The sequence below is a fragment of the Podarcis liolepis genome (assembly GCF_965112155.1).
Source record: "Podarcis liolepis genome assembly, chromosome: 3".
In the NCBI taxonomy this organism is placed as follows: Eukaryota; Metazoa; Chordata; class Lepidosauria; order Squamata; family Lacertidae; genus Podarcis; species Podarcis liolepis.
Window position 1 is genome coordinate 122264343 of NC_139557.1, and position 27371 is coordinate 122291713.

Genomic DNA, 27371 nt, shown 5'->3' on the forward strand with positions numbered 1-27371 from the left:
TCTGCATATCTGGGCACTAGCCCCGCTGAAGCACAATCATGCATATTGATTCAGAAATATATTCTTCTGAGTCCAGGCCACTCTTGTATCGGAGCCTGGGACTTCAGACTCAATCCCGGGTAGCTGTGCTTAGGGTTGCAGCTCCAGTCTTTGAAATGAGAGGTGGCAGAACAAGCTTCAGGACCATACATTTTTTTGTGTTTCAAAAAGGGATTTGCCTCTGTCCTGGGAAATCCTTTTAACGTTGTTTAATATCTCGCTCTCCCCCCCCCCATTCGCTTTGTCACAAGAGACTAGGGCCCTGCGGGACTTGACATCTTTCTGCAGGGCCTGCAAGACAGAGCTGTTCCACCAGGCCTTTGGTTTGGACTCAGTCTGACCCCCTCCTTTGGTAATCCTCGCAGAACTCTAGCCCAATGGTTGCCATTAATTTGATTTTGAATTGATTTTAGAATGAATTGATTTTAGAATGCTGTGTTACTTTTATTGTTGTTAGCCGCTCTGAGCCTGGCTTCGGCTGGGGAGGGCGGGATATAAATTATTATTAATATTATTGTTGTTGTTGTTGTTGTTGCTGCAGTAGGAAGAAAGGAGGGGGGCTCACCCCAGACCTGAGTCAGTCGGCCTTCCAGAAGAAAAGGAAACCAAGCAGTGCATCGTACAAACTCCGAAAAGCAAAGTCCCTGGCAAGTATCCCAAGTGGTCAGCCTTCTGGGCTAAGCAGCAAACTTGGTGAGGTGCGAAGCCTTTGGTGAGGAAGGGAGCAGCCTTGATGGTGGTGGCCCCCTCCCCAAAGCCCCGCTGCCTTGCGTTGCCTTTTGAGTCCTTAGCTGCCTAAGTCCGCCACTTAAGGGCTGCACCTTGAGCAAAGCTGGCGTTCAGTCTTGGAGCATCAGTTATGGTTGTTGCCCTCGTGCTTCTGCAGTCCTGCTGTGCAGCCTTGATGCAGAGCTCACACTTTGCATGCGGAAGGTGCCAGGTTAAGTCTCTGGTCTTTCTCCTCTAAGAGGCGCCACCAGTCAGAACACACAATAGTGTCCTGACCTGGTCCGAGGCAGCTTCCTAGCAGTTATTTAGGTGGGTCGCTGCGTTTGAGCTCCGTGGAGCTCCCTTGCTTGCCTCGAGGGTGCATCCGACTGCAGACTGAGCGTCTTCGGCTGCATATTTCTGCCCCTTTGGGAAGGACCTTGTAACTCAACGTGCTTTGCTTCCTTGTCCTCCAGCAGCCTGGGGCTGAGCTGACAAGGACCCAGGAGTGCAGGAATCAGGTATAGGGAGCCTGTCAAAGCCGTGCTTTGTGTGCTGCACTCATTGCTGGTGGGGTGGGAGACTCTGACCCTGCCTGTCCCGTCACACGGCATCCGCGACCCTGACATTTTAAGCCCTTGCATGCTCACCTCCTTCTCTTTAGGTTGATCCCTGCCAATCATTACGTCGCTTCTTTTTAAGCCGCTTAAAATGAATGTCTGCCTTTCACCCACTGTCTGCGTCTCCCGTCCCGGTCTCATAATTCGGATGCTAGCAAAATGAGAAATGCCCGTATTACTCTTTTCAAACACACCCTTTAAAAAAAATTATGTGAAGGTAGCACTTAAAGATTCATGATTATGGCTTGGCTTGTCCTAAAAAAACAAAGAGTTTGTTGCTCTTTGTGCAGAAGTTTGATTTTAATGGAAGTTTTGCATAAATATAGGATCTGCTACTGCCTTGAGCAACAGCGCTCCTTCACATGCCGGAGGGACCAGACTTTCTTCTTCAGTTTTAATTTTGGAGACTGTAGCCAATAAGCAAATTCTTTTCCCGCTCAGCAGTTGAAGTGTTGACTGCTGTGCCCCTTATCTGCCTTTATTGCCTGAATGGATTTCTGAGTAAGTGTTTTATTGCCCCTGGCTTTCCCCAACACCCTAAACAAGAGATTAAACAAACAGATTGAAGCTGTACTCGTATGCCCACTTCCTGGGAGTAAGTACCTGGGTTGGGGGAGAGACAACACGCTGGGTTTGGCTTCCTGGCAGGGGCCCAGTAACATGGACCAGGGTGGGAGCTGGTCCCTGCAAGGTCATTGTGGTCATCTGATGAAGCCTTCCTGGTGATGCCATGCGCCCCCAGCCTCTGCTCTGCCGTGATCTGGAGCAGTTCTCCATTTTGATTTTTAAACACATGTTCAAATACTTCCTTATTTTCCCAAGTCATTTCTGGGTTAGTGACCTAGCCATATTTTTGAACAGGCATCCCAATGTTCTGTTACTTTTTAAACAGTATTCGTATTTTACTGTTCATATTTTTCTATTTGTTGTACATCTCTTCAGAAAATGTTTATTAATATAGGTTAATATATTAACATATGCCCATAGGTTCTGGAAGTAGACATAGCGGAACTTATTTCTGAGTAAGTTTGAAGAGATGTTTTTCTATGTTAAAGAACAAAGGCCTAGTTATCACGCGGTTTGGATTTTGGGTGTGGGCTCAGCGCACCGTGAAAGTGCTCTGGCATGCAAAAATATTCCCCACATGCTTTCATTGGGTCTACTCTTGAGTAGGGCTTGGTTAAAATTCCAACTCTACAGTTCTATGATTCTATGAAAATTCAACCCCTAATCCTTTTTCCAGGGTAAAAAGTCCTCACTCTCTCGCTTCCAGGTATGTTATTTATTGCTCAGCCGTGGCAAGAAAATAGCTCTAAAATTCTTCAGTTGCAGCTAACCCAGGGCAGCTGAAAGAACTGGCGAGTGTGTGTGTGTGTGTGTGTGTGTCTCCCAGCTGGCTGGCAGGCCTGCTCACACACTGCTCCTTTCCTAAAGAAACTCAGTTTCTGCAAATAAAACCAAAGGCTACTTGATTCCGCCTGCCTTTGGGACTGGGGAGTCCTATGTTTGGATTCTCCTCCCCAGAGAAGCCTGCCTGGTGCCTCCTCTGATATCTCATTGATACCAGGCAAATACTGTTTTGTTAAAAAACAAACCAAACACCACCCAGACATTCCATCATCTCATATACTGCTTTTAGTTGTCGTCAATCCATATTGCTGCTTTCTATGTGCTTTTATAAGTGCAATTTGCTGTATTTTATTGCTTTGTTTGGATTCTCCTAATTGAATGCCACCCTGGGAGCGTTATCGCAATGCAGCTAATAAATAATTTGCTGAAAAAGTACAGCGGAACCTCGGTTTTAGAACGTAATCCTTTCTGGAAGTCCGTTCAACTTCCGAAACGTTCGAAAACCGAGGATCAAAGGGCTGTCAGCAAGTTCAATGGGGAAAATTGAGAAAATTGGGAGCCGTTTGGCTTCCGAGGCGCGTTCGAAAACGGAAGCATTCACTTCTGGGTTTTCGGCGCTTGGAAGCCCAGATGTTCGAAAACCGAGGTTTGACTGTAATTACATAAACCAAACAGAACAAAAGATACTTACCTGAAAGTGAGTCCCCTATTGGAGTTTCATGGACTTTCCCCAAGTATATGTGTGTAGGACTGTGGCTTTGTCTTCCTGCATATTTCCTACCTGCTCAGAATTTGGATAACAGCAAAGTTTGGGTGGTGACTCAAGTTATGATTCAAGCCATGTGTGTGTGTGGTTTTAGGTCAGGGACTGTGATTGCAATTCCTGGTTCTGTTGACAGATTCAAAACCGCAGGAGATTCGTATCCCTCTAAATCTCATAAGAACATGAGAAAAGCCTGCTGGACCATCTAGTTAAGCGTCCTTTTCTCACAGTAGCCAACTCCTTGCCTGTGGGAAACCCGTGAGCAGGATCCGAGCACGAGAGCAACTCTCCCCTCCTGCAGTTTCCAGTCACTGGTAGTGTTGCTGCCTCAAACTGTGAAAGCACAGCACAGCCAGCATGGCTCAGAGCCATCAAAGGCCCTCTCCATCATTTTGTCTAAGCCATCTAGGTGGAGCGAGTCCCATAGTCCCATAGTTTAACTACTTCTGTGCGAATGTCTACTTCTGTGTAAAATCTTTTGTCTGCCTTGAATCTTCCATGATTCACCTCCATCGGATGTCCACAAGCTCCACAAGAAAGTACATTTCTTGCTTTTTTCCTGCCTTGCTCCCCAGGTGTCCCTCTCTGCAGACCTTGGCTCACAGCCAAAAGCCCCCGCTCGCCCCAACTGGGCTACTTACCACCCTGCGGGCTATCCTGCCACCAAAGCAATGGCCAAGATCCTTGCCCAGAGCGCCCAGTGGAACGCTGGGATACGGCCGGCGCCTGCCCAGGGTCCAGTCCCACAGCTGAGCGAGAAGGGGAAGAAGGCCTTTGCACGAACAAGCAGAAGCTCTCCAAGTCAGTAAACCCGGTCATTTCACGTAATGGTGGGGTGGGGGTGGTGGGTGAGCATTGAAAATATGAACCCCCTTTCACTCACATCATCATTTTGTTGTTTTATTGTTACTACCGAGTTTCTGAAATTGTAGACAAAAGTTCAGTATCACTCTCGCTGTAGCCTTATTGGAGTTCAGCGATTGGGTCTGCGTTGCTCCCGGATAGGAGGAAGGAAGTCAAATGACACTGAGGGTTGGTTCAGAGAAAGACTTCTTTATTTCTGCTCTCCGGAACAGCAGAAAGGCACTTGCGTGGTCAGTCCACAGCAAGTCCAAAGAAATGAGAAATTTCATGCAGTATATATATCCTCCAGGCACCCTCTCCCTCCTTCCCCAGGAATCCAACCACGTCAGCCTATACATGCAGGTTGACATCACATATGTTCCTGCTCCGGTATTCTTAACCATAAAAGGGTATTCCTTCCTGTACTTCTGACCATAAAAGGATATTCCTGTTCCTACTCTTATCTTGGAGCAAGAGGTCACCATCTCCAAGAACACACTCTGGCGCTGTTCCCAGACTATGTCTGTGCGTCAGTGTGGTCAGGACATAAGATAAGACCTAGACGTGTCATCCCTGTTCTACTGGTACAGTCAAGGTCATCCTTCCCGTGACTGATAAAGGAGAGAGCTGTGTTCTTGTTATGCATTTGCTCAACGGCTCAAGTTTATGCATTTTAGAAATGCTGAGAAGAAAAGGGGGGGGGGTGAGTCAGTTTTAAACTGACTACACAGAAACTCATCCCTTCATCACCATGCACAAATTTGGCCGTGACAAGTTGGATGAAATAATAAAGCTGTGACAAGCTGCAGTCTTAACCATAGGCAAAGCAAAATTACGAATTAAAAACGACACCAAGACTTGGCCCCTACATTGGCATCCGTAACTTATTACAGATAGCCAATGTAGCCGGTAATAATAATAATTTATTATTTATACCCCGCCCACCTGGCTGAGTTTCCCCAGCCACTCTGGTCGGCTTCCAATCGAGTGTTAAAAACAATACAGCATTAAATATTAAAAACTCCCCTAAACAGGGCTGCCTTCAGATGTCTTTTAAAGGTAAGATAGCTGCTTATTTCCTTCACATCTGAAGAGAGGGCGTTCCACAGGGCGGGCACCACTACCGAGAAGGCCCTCTGTCTGGTTCCCTGCAACCTCACTTCTCGCAGGGAGGGAACCGCCAGAAGGCCCTCGGCGCTGGATCTCAGTGTCCGGGCTGAATGATGGGGGTGGAGACGCTCCTTCAGGTATACAGGACCGAGGCCGTTTAGGGCTTTAAAGGTCAGTACCAACACTTTGAATTGTGCTCAGAAATGTACTGGAAGCCAATGCAGATCTCTCAGGACCAGTGTTATGTGGTCCTGGCGGCCACTCCCAGTCCCCAGTCTAGCTGCCGCATTCTGGATTACTTGGTAAGAAACAAGGCTAATATATTTCCTTCTCTTTTTGTCTTGTAGGTTAGAGGGTTTGTTTAAAAGACTGGAGCAACAGGCTAGCCAAATTCTGCTATGTGCTTTTGGAGCAGATCACTGGTGTTCTGGGATACTAGCAAACATTACAAAGTCATTAATTATTATTATTATTATTATTATTATTATTATTATTATTATTGCTATCATCTGAACATGTTTGGGGGGGGCGAGAGAAGGCACTGCTGGATGTACCCAGGTGCCCCACCCCCACCCTCGTATCTTAAGACAAGCCTCCGTTGCAATACAGATAGGTTGAAAGAATGTCAATGCCAGGTTTAATTTTGCAAGGGGCTGTTTCCTTTTAGTTTCTCGCTGTTGACATTAACTACTCCATTTTGTCTACCTGTTCCAGCATCTCCACTCTTTGAAAGCCAGCCCTGGGAAATTCCCCCGTCAGACATGGGATCTGATGCAGAACAGGAGGGTGGAGAAAAGAGACTTTTCAAAGCAACACACTTGAATTAATCTCCCCAAGGGAAAGACAGATGTCGTTGCAGGTTACAATCGTGTTCCCAGACCTATGAGCCCAGCTTTCTGAAAAGGGGCTCTTTGGACAAGGATTAAGAATCGTGTGGATTTATCATGTCTGCATTTCCATGGTCGACTAACCAATGACTAACCAATGGACCTGGATTTTTTTTTTTAAAAAAAATACTGTTCAGATAGGAACTTTGTACGTGGCCTTAGACAAGGCACTATTTCTCAGCCTTAGTTTCCAAGCTGTAAAATGGGAATGGTGGTGGTCTACCTCATCGAGTTGTTGTGGAACTGATGATCAGCAACAGTGCAGTGCTATGCATATCTACTCAGAAGTAAGTCCCACTGAATTCAAGGGGACTTACTCCCTTGGTAAGCATTTATAGGATTGCAGCATCAAGCAGACTCGGTTTTCGTAATGGTTACTGGCAACTTTGAGTTATTGCATAAAGAGGAAAAGAACTCAAAGGGAGGATTTCGTTCCAGTAGGTGGCTGAAACATAATCAACGGTAAGAACATGATGAAACAAAATGGCCTATGCCAAAGTAGCAAGTGTGACGCTCACGCTCGTCCCTCTCCCTCCTTTCCATAAACACCCTTTCTTGTTTTCGCCCATTATCAACATTGAGACTGTAAGCGGTTTGGGGGCAGAGACTTTATAAACCCTGTACACTGTGATGACATATGGATGGTCTCGGGCCTATCTGTTTGGCAGCAAACTGGGTCCACCTAAAAAAAAATAAAGGGTAGTAGTTTCTGTGTGCTTGGGGGAGTCTCCAACCTTAAACACACATTTCAGGTGACCCCTCACCTCCACCCTTCAACGGAGCGTTTAGGGAAAGTTTGCAGGTAACTATGCTGGCGCATTCCTGGGGAGTGGGGAGACAGAGAAAGAAATCCAAAATTAACAAATCCAATTAGCACTGTAAAGAAACGTTCACATATTTTACTTCCTTGGCTTTTATCTTTCCCGAGGGAAAAAGCAGCCCTGCTTCTTTGTCCTCTTGCCATTGGTGAAATCTGGGATGACGCAGCTTCAGCCTGTTTTCTGCTGCTGTGGGACCTGATCCGAAGGATTCAAGTTACAAGAAAGAAGATTCCAACTGAATAGAAATACTGTTCTGAAAATAAGAGCTGTTCAGCAGTGGAGCAGACTCCCCAGAAGATGGTGGAGTCTCCTTCCTTGGAAGTTTTTAAGCAGAGGTTGAATGGCCATCAGCCAGGGATCCTTGAGCTGTGATTCCTGCATTGTAGGGGGTTGGAATAGATGACCTTTGGTGGTCCCTTCCAACTCGTAAAATTCTATGATTCTATATGCGTTCAGCAACATCTGTTTCTCTCCACCCCCTTTAAGCTTACTGCATAGCCAGATGGAGAGGTCTCAAGGGCTTGCTCACTTCTTTGTGAGCCTTTCAGTTGGTCCTAATAAATCAATTTCCCTGCTGTTACATTTGGATTTTATTTCCTCTCTTAGACTGCAGTCCTAGCTCTACCTGGAAGTTGGCCCCATTGAATTCACCATGACTCAAACTTCTGAGCAGGGGACTGAGTGTGGGACTGTGCTGTATAATTAAGCCTTCTAATCTGGGAAACAAAAGAACATTTAAATGTATTCGGCAGTCCTGAAAATAATTCGCCTTTTGGGTAGCTTCGTTTGGCTGCCAGAATCTCGGGGAAGGAGCGTCCCCCATCCATCATGACACCAACCACTGGAGAATCCCCTTGTGCAGGGATCCCCAAACTTTTTAGGGTCACTGCCCCCTTAGTTCCATAGACTCCAGTGCCCCCTACGCTCTAGACAGCATTATTCAGAATAGTGGTTTGCACGACCTTCTAAGGAAGATGATAAGGCAATAAAATTCCAAACAGTAACAGCTGTGCATTTATTCAAAATCCAATTGAAAACAATGAATACAATGAAATGGATGGACTTGATCCAGCAATGCCAGCTTTCCAGATAGTCACCTCCAGTGATAGTCACCTCTTCCCCCTTACCTCTTAGTGCCCCCCCAGATAATCCCACCACCCCCAAGAGGGCGCTACTGCCACCCACTTTGGGAGCCACAGCCCACACGAGAGGTTCCTCCGCCACCACCAACTTCTCCATGTCGCCTCTCAGTAGAAGACCTTCTCCAGGTAGGCATTCAGGAACATCCCTCTGGGGTCCAGCTTCTCCCGGATGGAGCAGAACTCCTGGAAGCCAGGGTACATCTTCTCAAAGTCCTTCCGAGTGCACGTGTGGGCCTGTGGGCAGAGAACCGGTTTTACGGAAGTGCCCTTCCTCCCTCTGTGTGGGTCTGTATCGGGTCGGCTACAACAGCAGCAAGAATACTCATCGCAAAGTATTGGAAGACACAAGATCTACCCACTGTGGAAGAATGGCAGATGAAGGTGATAGACTATATGGGACTGGCTGAAATGACTGGCAGAATCCGAGACCAGGGGAAAGGGACGGCAGAAGAAGATTGGAAGAAATTAAAAATTTATCTTAAGAAATATTGTAAAATTAATGAGTGTTAAAATGTTGTGATTATAGAAGTAAGGGATTACAGCTGTAAAAGTTTAAGTAAAAGAAAAGAAAAGGAAACAATTAGATAACATTAAGGGGGAGGATTTGCTGAAACAAATTTGGAAATTGGAATGCAGAAAGGGGAGGTATGGGGAAGTCGGAGAAGTAAGTTTCAAGAAAAGAAAGGATTTGAAATTATACATGTTAGTTTGTTTGTGTGTGTGTATGTTTGTATTGTATACTGTATTGTGTGTGTCTTTATAATTTGTGAAAATCTAATAAATATTTTTAAAAAAAGAGAGACTGTTCAGTCCGAGAGGCATGTTCCCTGGTCGGAAACCTTGCAGGGCCAGCATGTCAGTGGTGGGCGGGGCCTATATTGAGAGTGGGTGGGGCCTATATTGAGAGTGGGTGGGGCCTATATTGAGAGTGGGTGGGGCCTATATTGAGAGTGGGCGGGGCACAGCCACTTCACAGACACACCAATTGAAATTGAAATACTTTATTGTCACTTGTACAGCTAGTGTACAGTGAGATTACACCAGCACCCCCCACTCAGCTCTCTTAGTCTTAATTCCCCTCGTTTACTGACGCACACCCACCAAACCCGAAAGTCAGTTGCCCTGTTGTTATCTTTTCATTCATCAGCCTAACAGCCCACGGATAGCAGCTGTTCTTTACCCTGTTGGTGCGACTAATCAGGCTTCTATATCTTCTGCTAGAGGGCAGGAGATCAAGAAAGTGCAGGCCAGGGTGTGAATCATCCCTGAGAATTTTCCTCACTCTCCTGAGGCAACGTTTTTCCGCTACAGTGGCACCTTGGGTTACATACGCTTCAGGTTACAGACTCCACTAACCCAGAAATAGTACCTTGGGTTAAGAACTTTGCTTCAGGATGAGAACAGAAATCGTGCTCCGGCAGCGCAGCAGCAGCAAGAGGCACCATTAGCTAAAGTGGTGCTTCAGGTTAAGAACAATTTCAGGTTAAAAACGGACCTCTGGAACGAATTAAGTACTTAACCCAAGGTATCACTGTATTTCATCCAGCGGATTAACGGGACAGCCCGTAACATCTTGTGCTGTATTCACCACCCTCTGTAGGCACTTCCTATCAGATGATGTCAAACCAGCGTACCACACCGTGATGCAGTATGAAAGGGCACTTTCTATTGTGGACCGGTAGAAGGAGATCATCAGATGTTGATTGACATCGTTCTTTTGCAATACTCTGAGGAGATGGAGTCTCTTTTGGGCTTTCTTAACCACCTGGGTTGTATTTATTCCATGTTCTCGACTCCCTCTTCTGCCCATCTGCCTCCCCTCTTTTGTTCTTTTACACCACTGGGGCGTCAAAAAGAATCCCATTGACATCCACAGAGGTTTATTACAAAGCCTAGTTGCTGTGGGATGGTGATATTTTAAAATTTTTGGTCTGTGTATGAGGCCACAGCGAACAAGGAGGTTTTACTATTCCTTCCCCAGCTGCAACCTCCTCTAGGGAGTGTTGAATTTTTCAACCTCCTGAAATGAGGGGTGCTAAAAAGTTGTAACATGACTTGGGAATAAAAAGGATATTTCGGTTAAATTAATATAATTAAGTATTGCTCGGTAAGTAAAATGTGTGTGAAACTGCATAGAAATCATTAAAAATGATGGCCAGGTACTTGCAATTGTAGTGTTTATTAATATTGTTATTCTTTAGTATCACCTGAAATGTTTAGAAGTTCTGAAAGCAGTTTACAGTGGTACCTCGGGTTGCATACGCTTCACGTTACAGACTCCGCTAACCCAGAAATAGTGCTTCCGGTTAAGAACTTTGCTTCAGGATGAGAACAGAAATCGTGCTCCAGCGGCGCAGCAGCAGCGGGAGGCCCCATTAGCTAAAGTGGTGCTTCAGGTTAAGAACAGTTTCAGGTTAAGAACGGACCTCTGGAATGAATTAAGTACTTAACCCGAGGTACCACTGTATGTGCTTTTCCATCAAACATAAATGTACCAAACTAAATGTTGTCCAAGCACAAAAATAGCTGATTTGAATTCCTCACACCCCAAAATTAAGACACCTCACTGAATAAATGTGCAAAAATTAAGGTTCAGTCCATAAAAAAGAACACCATCTTCCCCTGCCCCCACCCTTCTGTATAATAATAATAATACTAATTATTATCATTGTTATTTATGATCTCCTTTTCCGCAGATCAGGACTAGTGGGGTAGGTCCAAGTGGTTCCCCCAACCCTCCAGAGCAGATTTGGGGAGGGTGTAGGATGTGCACAGGGTGAGGGGAAGAAAACCCCATTGCAGGTGGAAATCCTTGCACTCAACGGGACTTATTCCTAATATTTAGTCAGAACCTCCTTTCTTGCAACAGATTCAAAATACAAGAAAGGAGATTTCTGACTAAACATTAGGAAGAACTTTCTGATGGTAACTTCTGTTCAACGGTGGAACAGACTCCCTCAGAAGGTGGTGGACTCGCCTTCATCTCTTGGACTACTGTAATGCGCTCTACGTGGGGCTACCTTTGAAGGTGACCCGGAAACTACAACTAATCCAGAATGCAGCAGCCAGACTGGTGACTGGGAACGGCCGCCGAGACCATATAACACCGGTCTTGAAAGACCTACATTGGCTCCCAGTACGTTTCCCAGCACAATTCGAAGTGTTGGTGCTGACCTTTAAAGCCCTAAACGGCCTCGGCCCAGTATACCTGAAGGAGCATCTCCACCCCCATCGTTCTGAGGTTACAGGGAACCAGGCAGAGGGCCTTCCTGCTGGTGGCACCCGCCCCGTGGAATGCCCTCCCATCAGATGTCAAGGAAATAAACAACTACCTAACTTTTAGAAGACATCTGAAAGTAGCCCTGTTTAGTGAAGTTTTTAATGTTTGATGCTTTATTCTGTTTTTAACATTCTGTTGGGAGCCACCCAAAGTGGCTGGGGAAACCCAGCCAGATGGGCGGGGTAGAATTATTATTATTATTATTATTATTATTATTATTATTATTATTATTAGCTTTCTAAACAGAAATTGGATGGCCATCTGCCAGGGATTCTTTAGCTGTGATTCCTGCACTGCAGCGGGTTGGATTGGATGACCTTTGGGTATCCCTTCCAACTCTACAGTTCTATGAACGCTGCCCCCACCTTCGTACCTTTGCCCAGTGAGGTCTCCCTCCAACCTTCTTCATGATGCTCTCGTAGGCGAGCCAGTAGTCAAGGCGCGGGACATCTTTCCCATAGGGCCTGAACGGGATAAAAAAATAAGCTGAACTTTACTCTCCGTTGTGGAACAACATAGCTGAGCTTCAGTTCTGATGGGCGCTGAATGGGAGTTCCAGAGCTTGTCTCCAAATGTTTCCATTCTAGATGGCCGTTACAGGAATGCCTACCAAGGAAGAGTTTTTCCTCCTTGCCAAGCCCTTTTCCTTTTGGGGTCATGCCTTTTAGATGTTAAGCCTGAGGACATCGGCTGCCCGATCGCTAATATTTAGCCTCTGCCTCATTGATCCACTGTTAGGCTCCTCTGGTCCAGCATCTTGGTCCTCACCACCACCAACCAGATGCCCGTGGGATGTCCACAAGCAGAAACCGGGCACAAGAGACCTCTTTCCTCTTGCTGCTGGTAGTCAGAAGCGCTATTGCCTCTGACCGTGAAGGCAGAGAACAGCCATCACTGCTAGAGGCCAGCAGTAGGCTTATCCATCAGGCAACCCGCCTGGACCCGCCTGGACCCGACTCCTCTTACCTGTACATGATGATGTTCATGTAGCAACTGTCCCTTCGGAAGCAGGGGCTCAGCAAGATGTCGTCTCCCCGGGTGAAGCGCACTTCCACTGGGTAGTGGGCCACCACTTTGGGGTTGCTTTCCAGAACCTCCTTCAGCTCCAAAAGAGCCTCCTTCGTTTTCTCACTGTGAGGAGATTGTACGAAAAGACCCAACGCCGTGGAGATCTTGTGCACCCAAATGGGTGTAACGGTCAATGCCTCCCTCCCTTTCACAAGGAACTGCGGTAAACTGCCGGCCTGGAGATTTGTGGCACCCAGGATGAAGGTTCTCCATCTCTGGCTTAAGACACTCAAATGGGCTTTGATCATTTTTTGGGGAAGTCCCTTTCTTCCCTTGGGAACTCTCCAAGGTCCTGAAGGAGCCAATCCCTGGTCCTCCTGTCAGAACCAGAGATGAGGCCCCTATCCTTGCTCCAGAGCAGCTGCCTTCCAGCATTGCTCACTGTCTTGCCTGCTTTATATTAAGAGCAAGACCCTGACTACTGAGTTAGTTAAATATATTGTTGCACACCGACCCCAATCTCCAAGTGGTGAGAGACTCCAGGGGTTCCCGGTGCTTACCCAGGTTCTGTTTCCTTGGTCAGCACAGACTGTGGTGTTTTTAGGATATTTGGTTTTATCTACCCATACATAGAGACGCGGGTGGTGCTGTGGGTTAAACCACAAAGCCTAGGGCTTGCCGATCAGAAGGTCGGCGGTTCGAATCCCCACGACGGGGTGAGCTCCCGTTGCTCGGTTCCTGCTCCTGCCCACCTAGCAGTTCGAAAGCACGTCAAAGTGCAAGTAGATAAATAGGTACCACTCTGGTGGGAAGGTAAACAGCATTTCCGTGTGCTGCTCTGGTTCGCCAGAAGTGGCTTAGTTATGCCGGCCACATGACCCGGAAGCTGTACGCCGGCTCCCTTGGCCAGTAAAGCAAGATGAGCGCCACAACCCCAGAGACATCCACGACTGGACCTAATGGTCAGGGGTCCCTTTACCTTTACCTACCAGAGCCAAAGATGAAGGGGCTCAGAGCATTGACACCCCAACAGATCTTGCTTCTCCATGGACACAGCTATGACTCCAACACTAAGCAAGCAAATCTCTGTGTTTCCAGCTTCCAGTTCATCTCACACCCCAAAACTCATGTTCTCCTACCTAGCAGCTAAGTGAGGGGGTGGAGGGAAGCCGCCACCCCATTATCCCAAAGGGCCCCATCACTTAGTTATAGCAACCTGGCTCTTCCTTTTGGGATGCTGATGAGGATATTTGAGTGGCCAGCTAAGGTCGTTGCCTAACAAAGAAACTTGTCCAGCAACCTCCTTTCTTAGATTCTAACACTACCTGGGTACAGGACCCCAAGGATTTGAAGACACTCAGGGCTTCATGCAGACTGGTGCCCCAAACCCACAACATCATTCAAATTGCAGAGACGACTACAACCTGAATTTCACACGTGAAAACCCACCCCAGCCCTGATCATCCTGGAACCAGCCCTATTCTTCCAACCCTCCATACACAAGGTCAAATCAGCTTACATGGGGATGGCCCAATCCTGCACATGCTGCTTGAAGCGGCACTCGTAGTTGAATATCTTGTAGCTCAAGTTGACGTTCTCCACTTTTCCGGTGAAGAGGAGCCAGAAGAAGAAGCAATTGATCCAGGGAACCAGGCTGGGCAGGAATGTGCTGATGGAGGAGGAAGAGGAGGAGAGAACAAGGTGGAAGTCAGATGGGCAGAAATCTGAGGTGGGTGGGAATTCGGATACAGGGAACATGGGCTGACCCTTCCTTCTCCCCCTTTGAGAGTAGCTGGGATTGTGCCTGTATATAAGAAACTAAGACGAGCTTCCTGGATCAGGCCATTGGTCAGCCGGATACCCGTGGGAAACCCACAAGCAAGCGTGATAGGAATTTTGAGGTCTTAGATATATGTTAAATGTTCATAAGTGTACCAACCAAGCACGTACATAGATCAGCACAGGAAGACTGACCTGAAACCATTTTTGATTCCCAAACTGACCAAATGTTTTCTCTGCAAGGTCAAAGGAAAATGGAAAAGCCTCCCCATTGTCTTTTCCTTCACAAATCCTGTCTTAAGGGCATATTTAAGATATGAATAGGGTGTGAGGCTGTGACCTGGCTCAGGCTATTTATCATTACAAAGACTGGCCAGGCTCCCCAGGCAATCCAATCAAGTGACCATTAACAGGTAACCTGTCAAACGAGATAAACAATGCACTCAGATTTCTGCTGTAGACCACCTTTTCTGTGATGTACGTATGATGTATCTGGGGGGTGGTCTTAGGTTACACCCCTTCTGTGATATATGTATGATGTATGGAGGGGTGGTCTGGAGCTCCAGGGCAGGGAATTTAAAATGTCTATATAAGGCCTTGCGTGCCATTGTTCTGGGTTCCTCCTCCCTCCTTCGTTGTGGTGAGGGAGTACCCTGTTGCAACAGATCAATAAAGATCAGGCTTACTGGCTGCTTTGCTTCTCAATATTCTCTGGTTGGCCTCTGTTATTTTCTCCTAGCAATAGGGAACCTACGTAAGGACTCTATATGGGCTCTTGGGTACCCCATTAGGGGAAAAAGGGCAGATTTTTGTTTACAACACAGGATTCATGCACAAGGACCCTCTTCCCTCCTGTAGTTTCCAGCAATTGGTATTCAAAAGCATTTCTGCCTCTGACCGTGGAGGCATAGCATAGCCAGAATGGCTAGTGGCCACCAATAGCCCTCTCCTCCTCCACGAATTTGTCCTATCCTCTTTTAAAGCCATCTAAGTTGGTGGCCATCACTGACTCCTGTGGCAGGGAGCTCCATAGTTTAACTATGTGCTTTGATGGGAGCAGTGCCCTCTAGGATGAGGAGGGGCCTCAAGGGCATCCCACCTCCCCTTGCAGAAGCCCCCTGGCAGCTTTTTCCTTAGCAACTAGGGGGGTGAGTCAGCTACCAGCGGTAGCCTCTTTGCAGACGGTGCTGCTAAGACGCTGTTGATGCCAAAGCAAGGCCTTTGCTCGCACACAGCTTCTCCAGCAGAATGAATTCCACGCTGCTTCTGCAGCTCAGAGACAGATGCTTTCGATTGCATATCTAGTAGATTTTGCACACACTCTACTGCAATAATCTTGGACCACCTAGCATAGTTAACCTATGGAACTCCCTCCCGTCTTCAGTCAACGTCTTCAAAACAATGACACTTCTCTTTCTTGCTCCTTCTTGCCTCAGTACAATGCTTGAAGCACCCATGTTTTAACAGCCCACATTTATTGCATAAAATAAAACGCCACAGGAGTTTGACTTGCTGGTTCCTGGTGCACCTTCCTATTAAGTCAATCTGTGATTGCATCTTGCAGGAAACCACCACCCGCCAACAGTTATAAGGCCATTGGGGTCAATGGCTTCTGAATTTGTGGCTTTCTCTCCCAAACCAACGCCAGAGAGTGTGTCCTTTCAGCTGCTGCCCACAAGATGGCAGAACAACTGCACACATTGCCCCCCTAACTTGCTCTGGAATAATGGAAGGACCAGACAGAGTTTCAGGCCAAAGATGAGATTCTGAACGTAGGGTGTGTTTGTAAGTCAGCAAGCTTCATTTGCCAGCCTTTGACCTTCAACCTCCCACCAAGCAGCTTCTTTGAAATCTGTGGTCCTTCCCACACGAATGCCTTGCCAAGGCACACTGAATCTCACCTGACCCAAAGGAGGAACTCCAGCAGGTAGTATCCGATCACGTAGTCCCAAAACCAGCTGGCAGAGGAAGCGGGAGGCTGCAAAGACATGCAAGAAGGGAAAGAGACAAGCTACAGACATTGCCCAGCAGGGAAGATGTGGCCTTCAAAACCTTGGCCCGGATCAGCCCCCAGCCACGTAAGTTTACATCACCTCCTGCCCTGAGACTCCACTGATTTGCGTGGCGACGGTAAAACACACACACAACACAGACCTAGCAATGGGGAGGGTGTGGGATGTGATCCATGAGAGGCAGTCAAGTACAACATTCCTTGTTTTCCTAGAGTGGACATGCGAGGGAATGTTTGGTCCAGCCAGTCGAAACTTCCTGTTCCTCCTGGGCTGGAGCATCCTTCCTGTTGCCTGTCATAGAAGGTGGGCGTGACCTTACCTGTCCAGGTAACAAAAGGACGAGTCGCAAGAGCACCCTTCCCTCTTTTTGACTCCCTTGTTCATTGGACCACCTTTTATCTAGGACTGCTAGCAGCAGCTAGCAGCAGCACTGGGATTATTCCCCCATATGGGGTAGATCCACATGTACATATTTGTAACTAAGTCTGCCTTCCGGAATCCAACCGTGAACTGATGTGAGTAAACTCCTTTTATTGACTTTGAATAAGATTGTGGCATTTTTATTTTTAAAGAGGGATTCAAGGGAACTTACCAGGAACATACAATTCAATCTGAGACAGACTGAATTGTACAGAGTGGTACCTTGGGTTACATACACTTCAGGTTACAAACTCGGCTAACGCAGAAATATTATCTCGAGTTAAGAACTTTGCTTCAGGATGAGAATAGAAATTGTGCTCCGGTGGCGCCGCAGCGGCAGGAGGCTCCGGTGGCACCGCAGCGGCAGGAGGCCCCATTAGCTAAAGTGGTGCTTCAGGTTAAGAACAGTTTCAGGTTAAGTACGGACCTCCGGAACAAATTAAGTACGTAACCTGAGGTACCACTGTAATAGTTGAGAGGCTCACACGAGCTTGCAACCAGCTATCTGCTGTGCATATAAAAAGCGGGGAATGTAACTCTGCTAAGTAAAGTAACTTGGTAGCGCAAGTTAGGAAGGATATTAATAAACAATATATCCTCTCCTGTCACCCTGAACATTCCCACAGAGGGCAAGGTGGAGAGCTTAAAACTGCTCTCTGATCAGCCCAGGGTCCTGATGAGGAACAAAATCTTCCCTTCTCTGGTCATCAGATCGATCCTTTGATGAGCAGGGATGATCTGCATGGATCAGCTGTGCGGGATACTGTGCTTGTGTGTATTCATGTGGGAGAGTGTGGGGGCGATCACACCCACCACTGTCAGGCAGCTTCAAGAGGACCCCCTATGCCAGGAGTAGGGATCCTTCTTAAGCCCTGGGAGTTGGGAGGCAGATATTTACTTCCCTCCATCCCTTGGACCAACGACCTGTCTGTCAGCTGGCATCACTATGACACCAGCTGATTGACAGGTGGGTGGTCCTATCCACCTGTTGATCCCCTGATACCATCTCGTCCAGCTGTTAAAGCTGCGTCTCAGGTTTGGCAGGAAGACACTCACGGAGCAGGGTTCAACTCCTACACGTCGCCTGATGGATGGCTGTGCATGTTTCTTTTTAAAATAATTTTTATTGAAAATTTAAACAAAACATATTATCCAAAAACATATAATCCTTAACCCCCCCCCCCTTTTCCTCCTTTGTTTATTCAAAACCTGCCAAGGAGTCCAATTCACTTTGTTGCCTTTTCAAATTCTTTGTAAAAGCTTCCCATTCATCTTTAAAGTCACAGTTATCCTTGTCCCGTAATTTATGTATCAGTTTTGCCAGTTCTGCATAGTCCATCAGTTTTTCTTGCCATGATTCTTTAGTTGGAATTTCTTCAGTCTTCCATCCTTGCGCTATTAGGACTCTCGCGGCCGTTGTCGCATACATGAAGATGTTTTTCAGCTTTTTGGGCAGGTCTTTCCCTACAATCCCTAACAAAAATGCTTCAGGTTTTTTAACAAATGTTAGACGGCTGTGCATATTTTGACCCTGATTTCTGAAGAGAAAGCAGCCACCTCTCTGCCCACCAAACACCTGGCGTGACATATAATGTAAGGTGAAGGGCAGGTGGGCACGGTCTGGGCAAAACAGCCTTGCAGGCCAAATGGAGAGGCCTGGTGGGAGGGAAACTTCTATCACATGTGGTGGACTTGCAGTAAAGTAAAAGCTTATTGGGAAATGATATATAATGAGTTGAAGAAAATGTACAAAATGTTTAAAAAACCAGAAGCATTTTTACTGGGTACAGTAGGTGAAGAAATTCCCCAAAACAGTCCAAAAATTGTTTATGTATGCAACAACAGCAGCAAGGATTCTTTTAGCCCCAAAATGGAAGCAGCAGAAATTCCAAACATTAAGAAGAGTGGCAGACGAAGATGATGGAATGTGCAGAACTGCTGAAGCTGGCCGGGAAAATCCGAAACCAGCGTGATCAAGCTTTCCAAAAAGATTGGAGTAAATTTGGATAATATTTGAAGGAAAACTGAAAACAGTTAACAACACTAACAGGGTTGATTTAAACAGACTTGCAATGTCAGTGACCAATACCTTTTTATATTTATTTAAAAATTTATGAAAATGGGAATGAATTAATTGTAAATTGGGAGAGGTACAAATGATATGGAATTGAATTACGGAAACCATGAGGCGGGAGGGAGGGAAACCGATGAGCTCATATGAGTGAAAATAAATGTGAATAACAAAGATGTATTTAAATGTTATGAGATGGAAAATAAATAAAAATATTATTTAAAATAATGGAGAGGCCTGGTGAGGCAATTTTGGCCTGTGGGCTGGAGGTTGCTCAGTTTATGCCTATATTATTATTATTATTATTATTATTATTATTATTATTATTATTATTATTATTATTATTCCCCAGCCACTCTGGGCAGCTTCCAGCAGAATATAGTGCATAATAAAATGTCAAACATTAAAAAAACAACTTCCAGATACAGGGCTGCCTTCAGATGTCTTCTAAAAGTTGTGTACAGTGGTGCCCCGCAAGACGAATGCCCCGCAAGACGAAAAACTCGCTAGACAAAAGAGTTTACCGTTTTTTGAGTCGTTCCGCAAGACGAATTTCCCTATGGGCTTGCTTCGCAAGACGAAACGTCTTGCGAGTTCTTGCGAGTTTGTTTCCTTTTTCTTAAAGGCGCTAAGCCGTTAATAGCCGCTAAGCCGTTAATAGCCGCTAAGCCGCTAATAGCTGTGCTTCGCAAGACGAAAAAACCGCAACACGAAGAGGCTCGCGGAACGGATTAATTTCGTCTTGCGAGGCACCACTGTAGTCCTTTATCTCCTTGACATCTAATAGATAGAGCATAGCGACCGGTGGAGTCACAATCCCTTCTTCCAATTCCTTCCACCCTCCAAAAAAAAAAAAAAAAAAAAAAAAAAAGACTTTACAGCTATTCCACTGGCCACCTGAGCATCACAACTTACCTTGTTGGTGTGGTCTTGGTAGATGACGCTCACGTTCTCAGTGTGAGGGAACCAAAGGAAACGGAAATACTCAGATTTCTTCAGGTGGCTGTCTAGGTTGTCCAGGACCTGGCAGAGGGAAAAGGAGACAAGAGTGGATGGGCTAGAAGCTGAATGGAGGAAAGCACTGCCAGGCATGTTGGTCAACAGAACAGCATCTGCTTCCCTCCAGATGTTTTGCGACTACAATGCCCATCACCCCTGACCACTGGTCCTGTTAGCTAGGGATGATGGGAGTTGTAGTACCAAAACATCTGGAGGGCCGAGTTTGGCCATGCCTGACCTAGATGGACCAAAGATCTGACTCAGCATAAGGGAGCATCCCTAGGGGAAGTCAGGTGTGTTGAAAAACTCAGTCCCGGGTGCAAAACTTGCAGCACCTCGAGAGAAAATGATTCCCAGTGTAATGGCCACAGTGTAATGGCTTTCAGTCTGGCTGACCCTGTTCTGCAGAACAGCATCCATACGAAAATATGAGAGGTGCCCCACTTGGTGCAGTTTTTGGAAACTGAAATATACTCGGAGTCCTGTAGTGATTTCATGCTCTTTATTGCAGCTTGTTGAAGAGCCTTTTAATGAGGGTGAAACAGGAGAGCGCAAAATATGGTCTGAAGCTCAGCATCAAAAAAACTAAGATCATGGCCACTGGGGCCATCACCTCCTGGCAAATAGAAGGGGAAGAAATGGAGGCAGTGAGAGATTTTACTTTCTTGGGCTCCATGATCACTGCAGATGGTGACAGCAGTCACGAAATTAAAAAACGCCTGCTTCTTGGGAGAAAAGCAATGACAAACCTAGACAGCATCCTAAAAAGCAGAGACATCACCTTGCCGACAAAGTTAAAGCTATGGTTTTCCCAGTAGTGATGTATGGAAGTGAGAGCTGGACCATAAAGAAGGCTGATCGCTGAAGAATGGATGCTTTTGAATTCTGGTGCTGGAGGAGACTCTTGAGAGTCCCATGGACTGCAAGAAGATCCAACCTCTCCATTCTGAAGGAAATCAGCCCTGAGTGCTCACTGGAAGGACAGATCGTGAAGCTGAGGCTCCAAGACTTTGGCCACCTCATGAGAAGAGAAGACTCCCTGGAAAAGACCCTGATGCTGGGAAAGATGGAGGGCACAAGGAGAAGGGGACGACTGAGGACAAGGTGGTGGGACAGTGTTCTCGAAGCTGCCAGCATGAGTTTGACCAAACTCCAGGAGGCAGTGGAAGACAGGAGGGCCTGGCGTGCTCTGGTCCAGGGGGTCACGAAGAGTCGGACATGACTAAACGACTAGACAACAACAACATTGCAGCTTGTAAAACAGTGATTGAATTGCCTCCCAAACCTCAGGCTTTTATATACAGCCATACCTCATGTTACGTCCGCTTCATGTTACATTATTTCAGGTTATGTCTCGCGGTGACCTGGAAATACCGGAAGGGGTTACTTCCAGGTTTTGCTGCTCGCGAATATGCAGAACCGCAAAATGACGTCACAGGCATGCACTGAAGCGGCGAATCCCAACCCGCACGTGTGCAGACACGCCGCTGTGGGTTGCGCTCTTTTCATGTTGCAAAGGGGCCTCCGGAACAGATCCCGTTCACAACCAGAGGTACCACTGTACACTATTTACACAATGAGTCCCGTCTGATTGGCTGATTCTGCTTCCCTCCTGGAGCCTGATTGGTCTTTTCCTGCAGGCCAATCCGTTGTTGCATTCTACGATCCTACCACCCTAATAGGCCGATTAACTTCCTCCTGGAGCCTGATTGGTCTTTTCCTGCAAGCCAATCAGTTGCTGCATTCTAGGATCCTACTGGTCTATCGTTCTAGGATCCAAGCTTAGTAACATAACAGAAACAATGGAAGACGCCTTTGTTTGGCGAGATTTTCCAGCAGGATGGAAAGAGAAAGTTAGATCTCTGAGGCCTTGGGGCTTTTTATTTGTATTCTTTTTAAGCCAGAGGTGGATTTAGGGCAGCACGACTGGTTCCCCCATGCTGGGCAATGATGATGTAGTGAATTGAGAAGAACAGAAGGCGAGAAACAGAGAGGAGCTAAATTTTCACCTCGCAAGGAGCGCCGCTTAAATTTGAAAAGACAAAGTCTGCCCCTGTTTAAATCTATCAGGGTGTTTTTTTTGGGGGGTGGTGGATTCTGGTTATACCTATTTTTAGTTGTTTTTAGGGTATGACATTGAAATTTATGTGAAAGGAGGTCCAGTTCCAAGGGCCTTCTTGTGGTTCCCTCATTGCAAGAAGTTAGGTTACAGGGAACCAGGCAGAGGGCCTTCTCGGTAGTGGCGCCCGCCCTGTGGAACGCCCTTCCAGCAGATGTCAAAGTGATAAACAACTACCTGACATTCAGAAGACATCTTAAGGCAGCCCTGTTCAGGGAAGTTTTTAACGTGTGATATTTTACTGTATTTTTGGTTTTTATGGAAGCCGCCCAGAGTGGCTGGGGAGGCCCAGCCAGATGGGCGGGGTATAAATAAATAAATAAATAAATAATAATAATAATAATAATTATTATTATTATTATTATTATTATTATTAACATAACAAGGAGAAGGAAGATGAGGGAGGGGGGAGGTTTGAAGAAGAAGCCCGATGCAGCGAAAACACCTTTCTGATTTATCGTGGTGCAAACCTTTGAGAACTAACATCCATTTCAGCAGATGCACGAGGCATTATCCTCAGCTGACAGGCATGGGAACCATAGAAAGTGGGGCCAAACAGTCACGAAATGCAAAATCTTCACTCTGTGGCAATTTTTGGCAAAGCTCAAATGTATTTGAAGACACACCGATTGAGAATTCAGAGTAGCAGTGATTGGAGGTACAACACAACCCTCCTAGCTTTTAATAGGTTACAGGTGGGGACGCAAATTCAGCGACATGACGGCATCTTATTATGGAACGTTTCCTTCCAGGTTCTCGCCTTGCAGAGTCCCAAAGTCCAGCGTCAGTAGCTGTAATGTTCTGATTTTTAGCCTCCATTTATTGTTTGGGGGAGGACAGGCTTGGTAGAGGCAGCGGAGCTTTTTCATTCTGAGGAATTATCCCTTGCGGGGTAGTGGTGGTTATTCTCGACTGCCGCATCATTAAGAAGATGGAACTGCTTAAAGCTTGCTCTCTCCATCTTCCAAGCACCACCTTGAGATGCAGCCCACAGGCTCCTGGTGGATCGGCTGCTTTTGCTGTGATCCAAAGACATTACTGCTCAGTTCTCTCGCTCAGGCTTCCCCAACCTGGTGCCCTGAGCGCTCTCAGAAGGCAGGAGTCCAGCCCTGTCTTTTATTGGGGTGGGGGGGTGGGGAACAGCAAGATCTGCGGCTCTGAATAACAACAACAACAACAACAACAACAACTTATTATTTATACCCCGCCCATCTGGCTGGGTTCCCCCAGCCACTCTGGGCGGCTTCCAACAAAACACTAAAATACAATAACCTATTAAACATTAAAAGTTTCCCTAAAGAGGGCTGCCTTCAGATGTCTTCTGAATGTCAGGTAGTTGTTTATCGCTTTGACATCTGGTGGGAGGGCGTTCCACAGGGTGGGTGCCACTACCGAGAAGGCCCTCTGCCTGGTTCCCTGTAACTTGGCTTCTCGCAGGGAGGGAACTGCCAGAAGACCCTCGGCGCTGGACCTCAGTGTCCGGGCTGAACGATGGGGGTGGAGATGCTCCTTTGGGTCTACTGGGCCGAGGCCATTTAGGGCTTTCAAGGTCAGCACCAACACTTTGAATTGTGCTTGGAAAGGTACTGGGAGCCAATGTAGGTCTTTCAAGACCGGTGTTATATGGTCTCGGCGGCCGCTCCCAGTCACCAGTCTAGCTGCCGCATTCTGGATTAGTTGTAGTTTCCGGGTCACCTTCAAAGGTAGCCCCACGTAGAGTGCATTGCAGCAGTCCAAGCGGGAGATAACTAGAGCATGCACCACTCTGGCGAGACAGTCCGCGGGCAGGGAGGGTCTCATCCTGCGTACCAGATGGAGCTGATAAACAGCCGCCCTGGACACAGAACTGACTGAAACAGAATTGACTGGACACGGAATTGAATGAAAAGCACCCAGGAGCCACGCCAGCTGCTGCGATTCATCCTCCATCATCACTCATTACTCGCATGACATTCATCTGTATATTTGGGCATTGCCAGGACAGTTCACAGAAGGTGCATGTCGTAAGCAATGAAGGCATCGCCCGATCCAGCCCTAAGCTTTGCCGAAGAGCAACAGCTGGCTGGTGCCCGGAGCCCTGAGTCCAGAATTGCTCTCACTTTGCCGATTGTGAAGCCATCTCTCTCTCTCAGCACTGAGCAGCTGTATACAGCGGCTCCATCTTAAAAAGTTATGTTCAGGGAAGAAAGCAAAACATCAGTGCACGTCGGTGAAATGGTCCGTGCTAATGAATTTAATGCAGTTAAACGCGGCAAATTAGCAGCAGATCCACCTAATTTAAGAAGGCCAACGTCGCTCCAGCACGGGCTCCTGCTCCCAGTTACTTCATTATCCAGGCTCCTTCGCAGCCACGCTCTGTCCTCTGAAGAACTAATGGATTGACACGTGTCAATTATGGCTTCGGTTTTGCTGGTGGTGCAGAGTACATGTCTCAAAAAACCCCCCCATTTTGGATGAGATTTAGGTGGAGCGTTTGTCCCTCTCCTCATATCACTAAGACTTGTGGACATGCAACGAAGCTGGACGCCTGACTTCTTCATGCGGCACATAGTTGGACTGTGGAACTCACTGCCTCAGGAGGCAGGGATGCTCACCAACCTATATAGCTTTGAAAAAGGATTAGACAAAGCCATGGAGGGGGGCCGGCTACTGATGGTTACTAGCCACAATGACTATGTTCTGGCTCCACAGTTGGAGGCAGCTGTGCTTCTGAATCCCAGTTGCTGGGAACCACAAGAGGGCAAAGAGCTCTTCTGCTCGAATCCTGCTTGTGGGTTTACATTTGGAGAATCTGTTTGGCCCCTGTGAGGAGAGGATGAAGAACATAATAATAATGCGATACAATACGATAATCTTTATTGTCATTGTCCCATACAGAACAACGAAATTGAAAAAAATCTACATAAGACATTCAAAACCAACAAGCCTGCTATCCCAGCTATTCCAGCCTGGTTAGCCCCCTAAAAACTCTGATACCCCATAATTAAATACAATATACTCCCACAGAGACTACCTTACACTGCGTTTAAAACCAAAATCACATTTGGATAGAAACCGTTTCTCAGGCAGCTAATCCTAGTCTTTATAACCCTGTACCTTCTTCCAGAAGGCAGAAGCTGAAAGAGATCATTTCCGGGGTGCGCACTATCCTGCGCTATCTCTGCCGCTTTCTTATGGCACCTGGAAACGTAGATTTGATCCAAGGTGGGAAGAGTGCACCCAATTATTCTCTCCACAGTCTTTACAACCCTGGACAGCATTGTTTTTCCCCTGACCGAGCAGCTCCCAAACCACACACACAGACCATAAGTTAATACACTCTCAACAGTACAATGGTAAAATGCCATCAAAATAATAATAATTAAATAATAATAATAATAATAATAATAATAATAATAATAATAATATATTAAAAAATACTTATACCCCGCCTTCCCCAGCCAAAACCGGGCTCAGAGCGGCTAACATCAAATATATAACATATTACCATAAAATTAAGCAATCAATTAAAATACATCCTAAAATCAAATCAGAATCAAAGTGAAATGCAATCAGATGGCAACCTGCAAATTAGGGATGAGGACCTTAAATGCTCACCAGGCCTAACTGTTTATACTGATCTTATATGAGCCTGTGAGAAAAGTTGGGGGGCCATTTTCATGCAAGTTCTTATAAAGAGAAAGGGGGAGTCAGACTGGGAGAGTCAGACTGGACCCCGGCCAAAGGCCTGGCAGAACAGCTCCATCTTGCAGGCCCTACAGAAAGATGTCAGATCCCGCAGGGCCCTGGTCTCTTGCGACAGAGCGTTCCACTAGGTTGGGGCCACAGCCGAAAAGGCCCTGGCCCTGATCGAGGCTAGTCTAATCTCCTTGAGGCTCAGGACCTCCAAGATGTTATTATTTGCGGACTGTAAGGTCCTCCGTGGGGCATACCAGGAGAGGCGGCCACAGCAGGGCTATTCTTGTGTTCTTATGTAAATCTGTGCTTCTTATTTAAAGGAGTTGGGAAGTGAGGAAACCTTTGGCCACCAAATTGCATGGAGAAGTTGGTAAGGAATTGAGACCTGCTGAGATGGAACTTGGCCGTCAGAACGGGAAGGAAGGAAGAGGAGAGGCACAAATTGTCCCACAGTAAAGTGGATTAAAATTGGATCGCAGGCTCCACAGCTGTTCTAGCAGCTGTGGTTTGCATTCCCACCAGGTGCATCAAACCATCAGTAATCGCCGTGCTCCCAGCCCTCTGCCGCTTTAAATGTATGTTTTGAAAAATCACAAACATTCCTTCCGAGCCTAACTTACCTTGCGGGGTGGCTCTGAACGAGTTTTTTTGGGAGGGAAAGGGCACCGATGGCTGTCCTTGCTCGCCTACACAGCTCCTCCGGCAGTGAATAGCGGGATTATGAAATGCAGTTGGCGCAATGAAATGTAACATCTAAACCCCGTGGCACCATTGATTTGCACCTTTTCAAGAAAAGCGCTTTGGAAGGCAAGCAGAAATAACGATTTTGAAAAACCACAGGTGCTGGCACAGGGGCCGAGCGCCAAAAAGAATCGTTGCCATGATTCCCAGGCTGGAACGTACGAGCGAAGGCTGTCGAGTAAAAGATGGGGGTTCTCTTGCGGTTCCAGGAGTCGTTCTGCTCCAGGTGTGCCCTTTGAAAGCAAATCCACGGCTGGAAGCAGCAATGCGTCTGAATTTCAGTTGCTGGAAACCCAAGGAGAGGAGATTGGCTTTGTGTGGGAATCCTGCCCACAGGCACCGGGTTGGCCACTGTGAGAACAGGATTGCTGGACTAGCTGGGCCATAGGCCTGATCCAGCAGCCTCTTATCTTCTACGGGGAAACCACCTGCCTCTGACAGGATGCAGAAATCTTGCCAGGAAAAAGGCTTTTGCCGTTGCAGCCGGCAGGATCCTTCATCACCCAATATTGCTTTGGTAACCTCTAAGAAAAAAGCCAGTTGTCTTTGTCCATGCAGTTTTCTTGGAAGGGATACTGAAGTGGCTTGCCGGTTCCTGCTCCAGGTGGATCACGTTTGGTTAAAACTCTCCACTATGACCTGTCCATCTTGGGTGGCCCTGCACGACATAGCTCATAGCTTCTCTGAGATATTCAAGCATCTTCGCCATGGCAAGGCAGTGATCCATGAAGGAGACAGCATCTTAAAAAGCAGAGACATCACCTTGCCATCAAAGGTCCGTATAGTTCAAGCTCTGGTTTTCCCAGTAGTGATGTATGGAAGTGAGAGCTGGACCATCAAGAAGGCTGATCACCGAAGAATTGATGCTTTTGAATTCTGGTGCTGGAGGAGACTCTTGAGAGTCCCATGGACTGCAAGAAGATCAAACCTCTCCATTCTGAAGGAAATCAGCCCTGAGTGCTCACTGGAAGGACAGATCCT

The 27371-nt window shown here is 46.8% G+C and overlaps 2 protein-coding genes across 11 annotated transcripts in view; one reads left to right on the plus strand and one right to left on the minus strand.

Moving 5' to 3' along the window:
* FBXO16 (F-box protein 16) overlaps nt 1-27371 on the plus strand; it is an 810609-nt gene that overhangs the window by 19136 nt on the left and 764102 nt on the right. For 3 of the 10 annotated variants that reach the window (XM_083494597.1, XM_083494601.1, XM_083494604.1), the window contains exons 7-9: nt 581-737; nt 4056-4281; nt 6148-7721. In XM_083494597.1, coding sequence (XP_083350723.1) covers nt 581-737; nt 4056-4281; nt 6148-6260 — 496 coding nt within the window. In that variant the 3' untranslated portion in view covers nt 6261-7721. Of the gene's footprint in view, nt 1-580; nt 738-1223; nt 1269-4055; nt 4282-6147; nt 7722-27371 lie in introns of those variants that run through there. The other 7 variants (XM_083494598.1, XM_083494602.1, XR_014523566.1 and 4 more) reach the window with 4 other exon arrangements.
* Nucleotides 6914-27371, minus strand: part of LOC310702673 (L-gulonolactone oxidase) — a 52111-nt gene continuing 31653 nt past the window's right edge. Inside the window, exons 7-12 of the mRNA XM_083494645.1 lie at nt 19769-19876; nt 16252-16328; nt 14091-14240; nt 12530-12694; nt 11937-12027; nt 6914-8517 (exon numbers count right to left, since the gene is read on the minus strand). Of these exons, the coding sequence (XP_083350771.1) occupies nt 8389-8517; nt 11937-12027; nt 12530-12694; nt 14091-14240; nt 16252-16328; nt 19769-19876 (720 nt within the window). The 3' untranslated portion in view covers nt 6914-8388. The remainder of the gene's footprint in view (nt 8518-11936; nt 12028-12529; nt 12695-14090; nt 14241-16251; nt 16329-19768; nt 19877-27371) is intronic.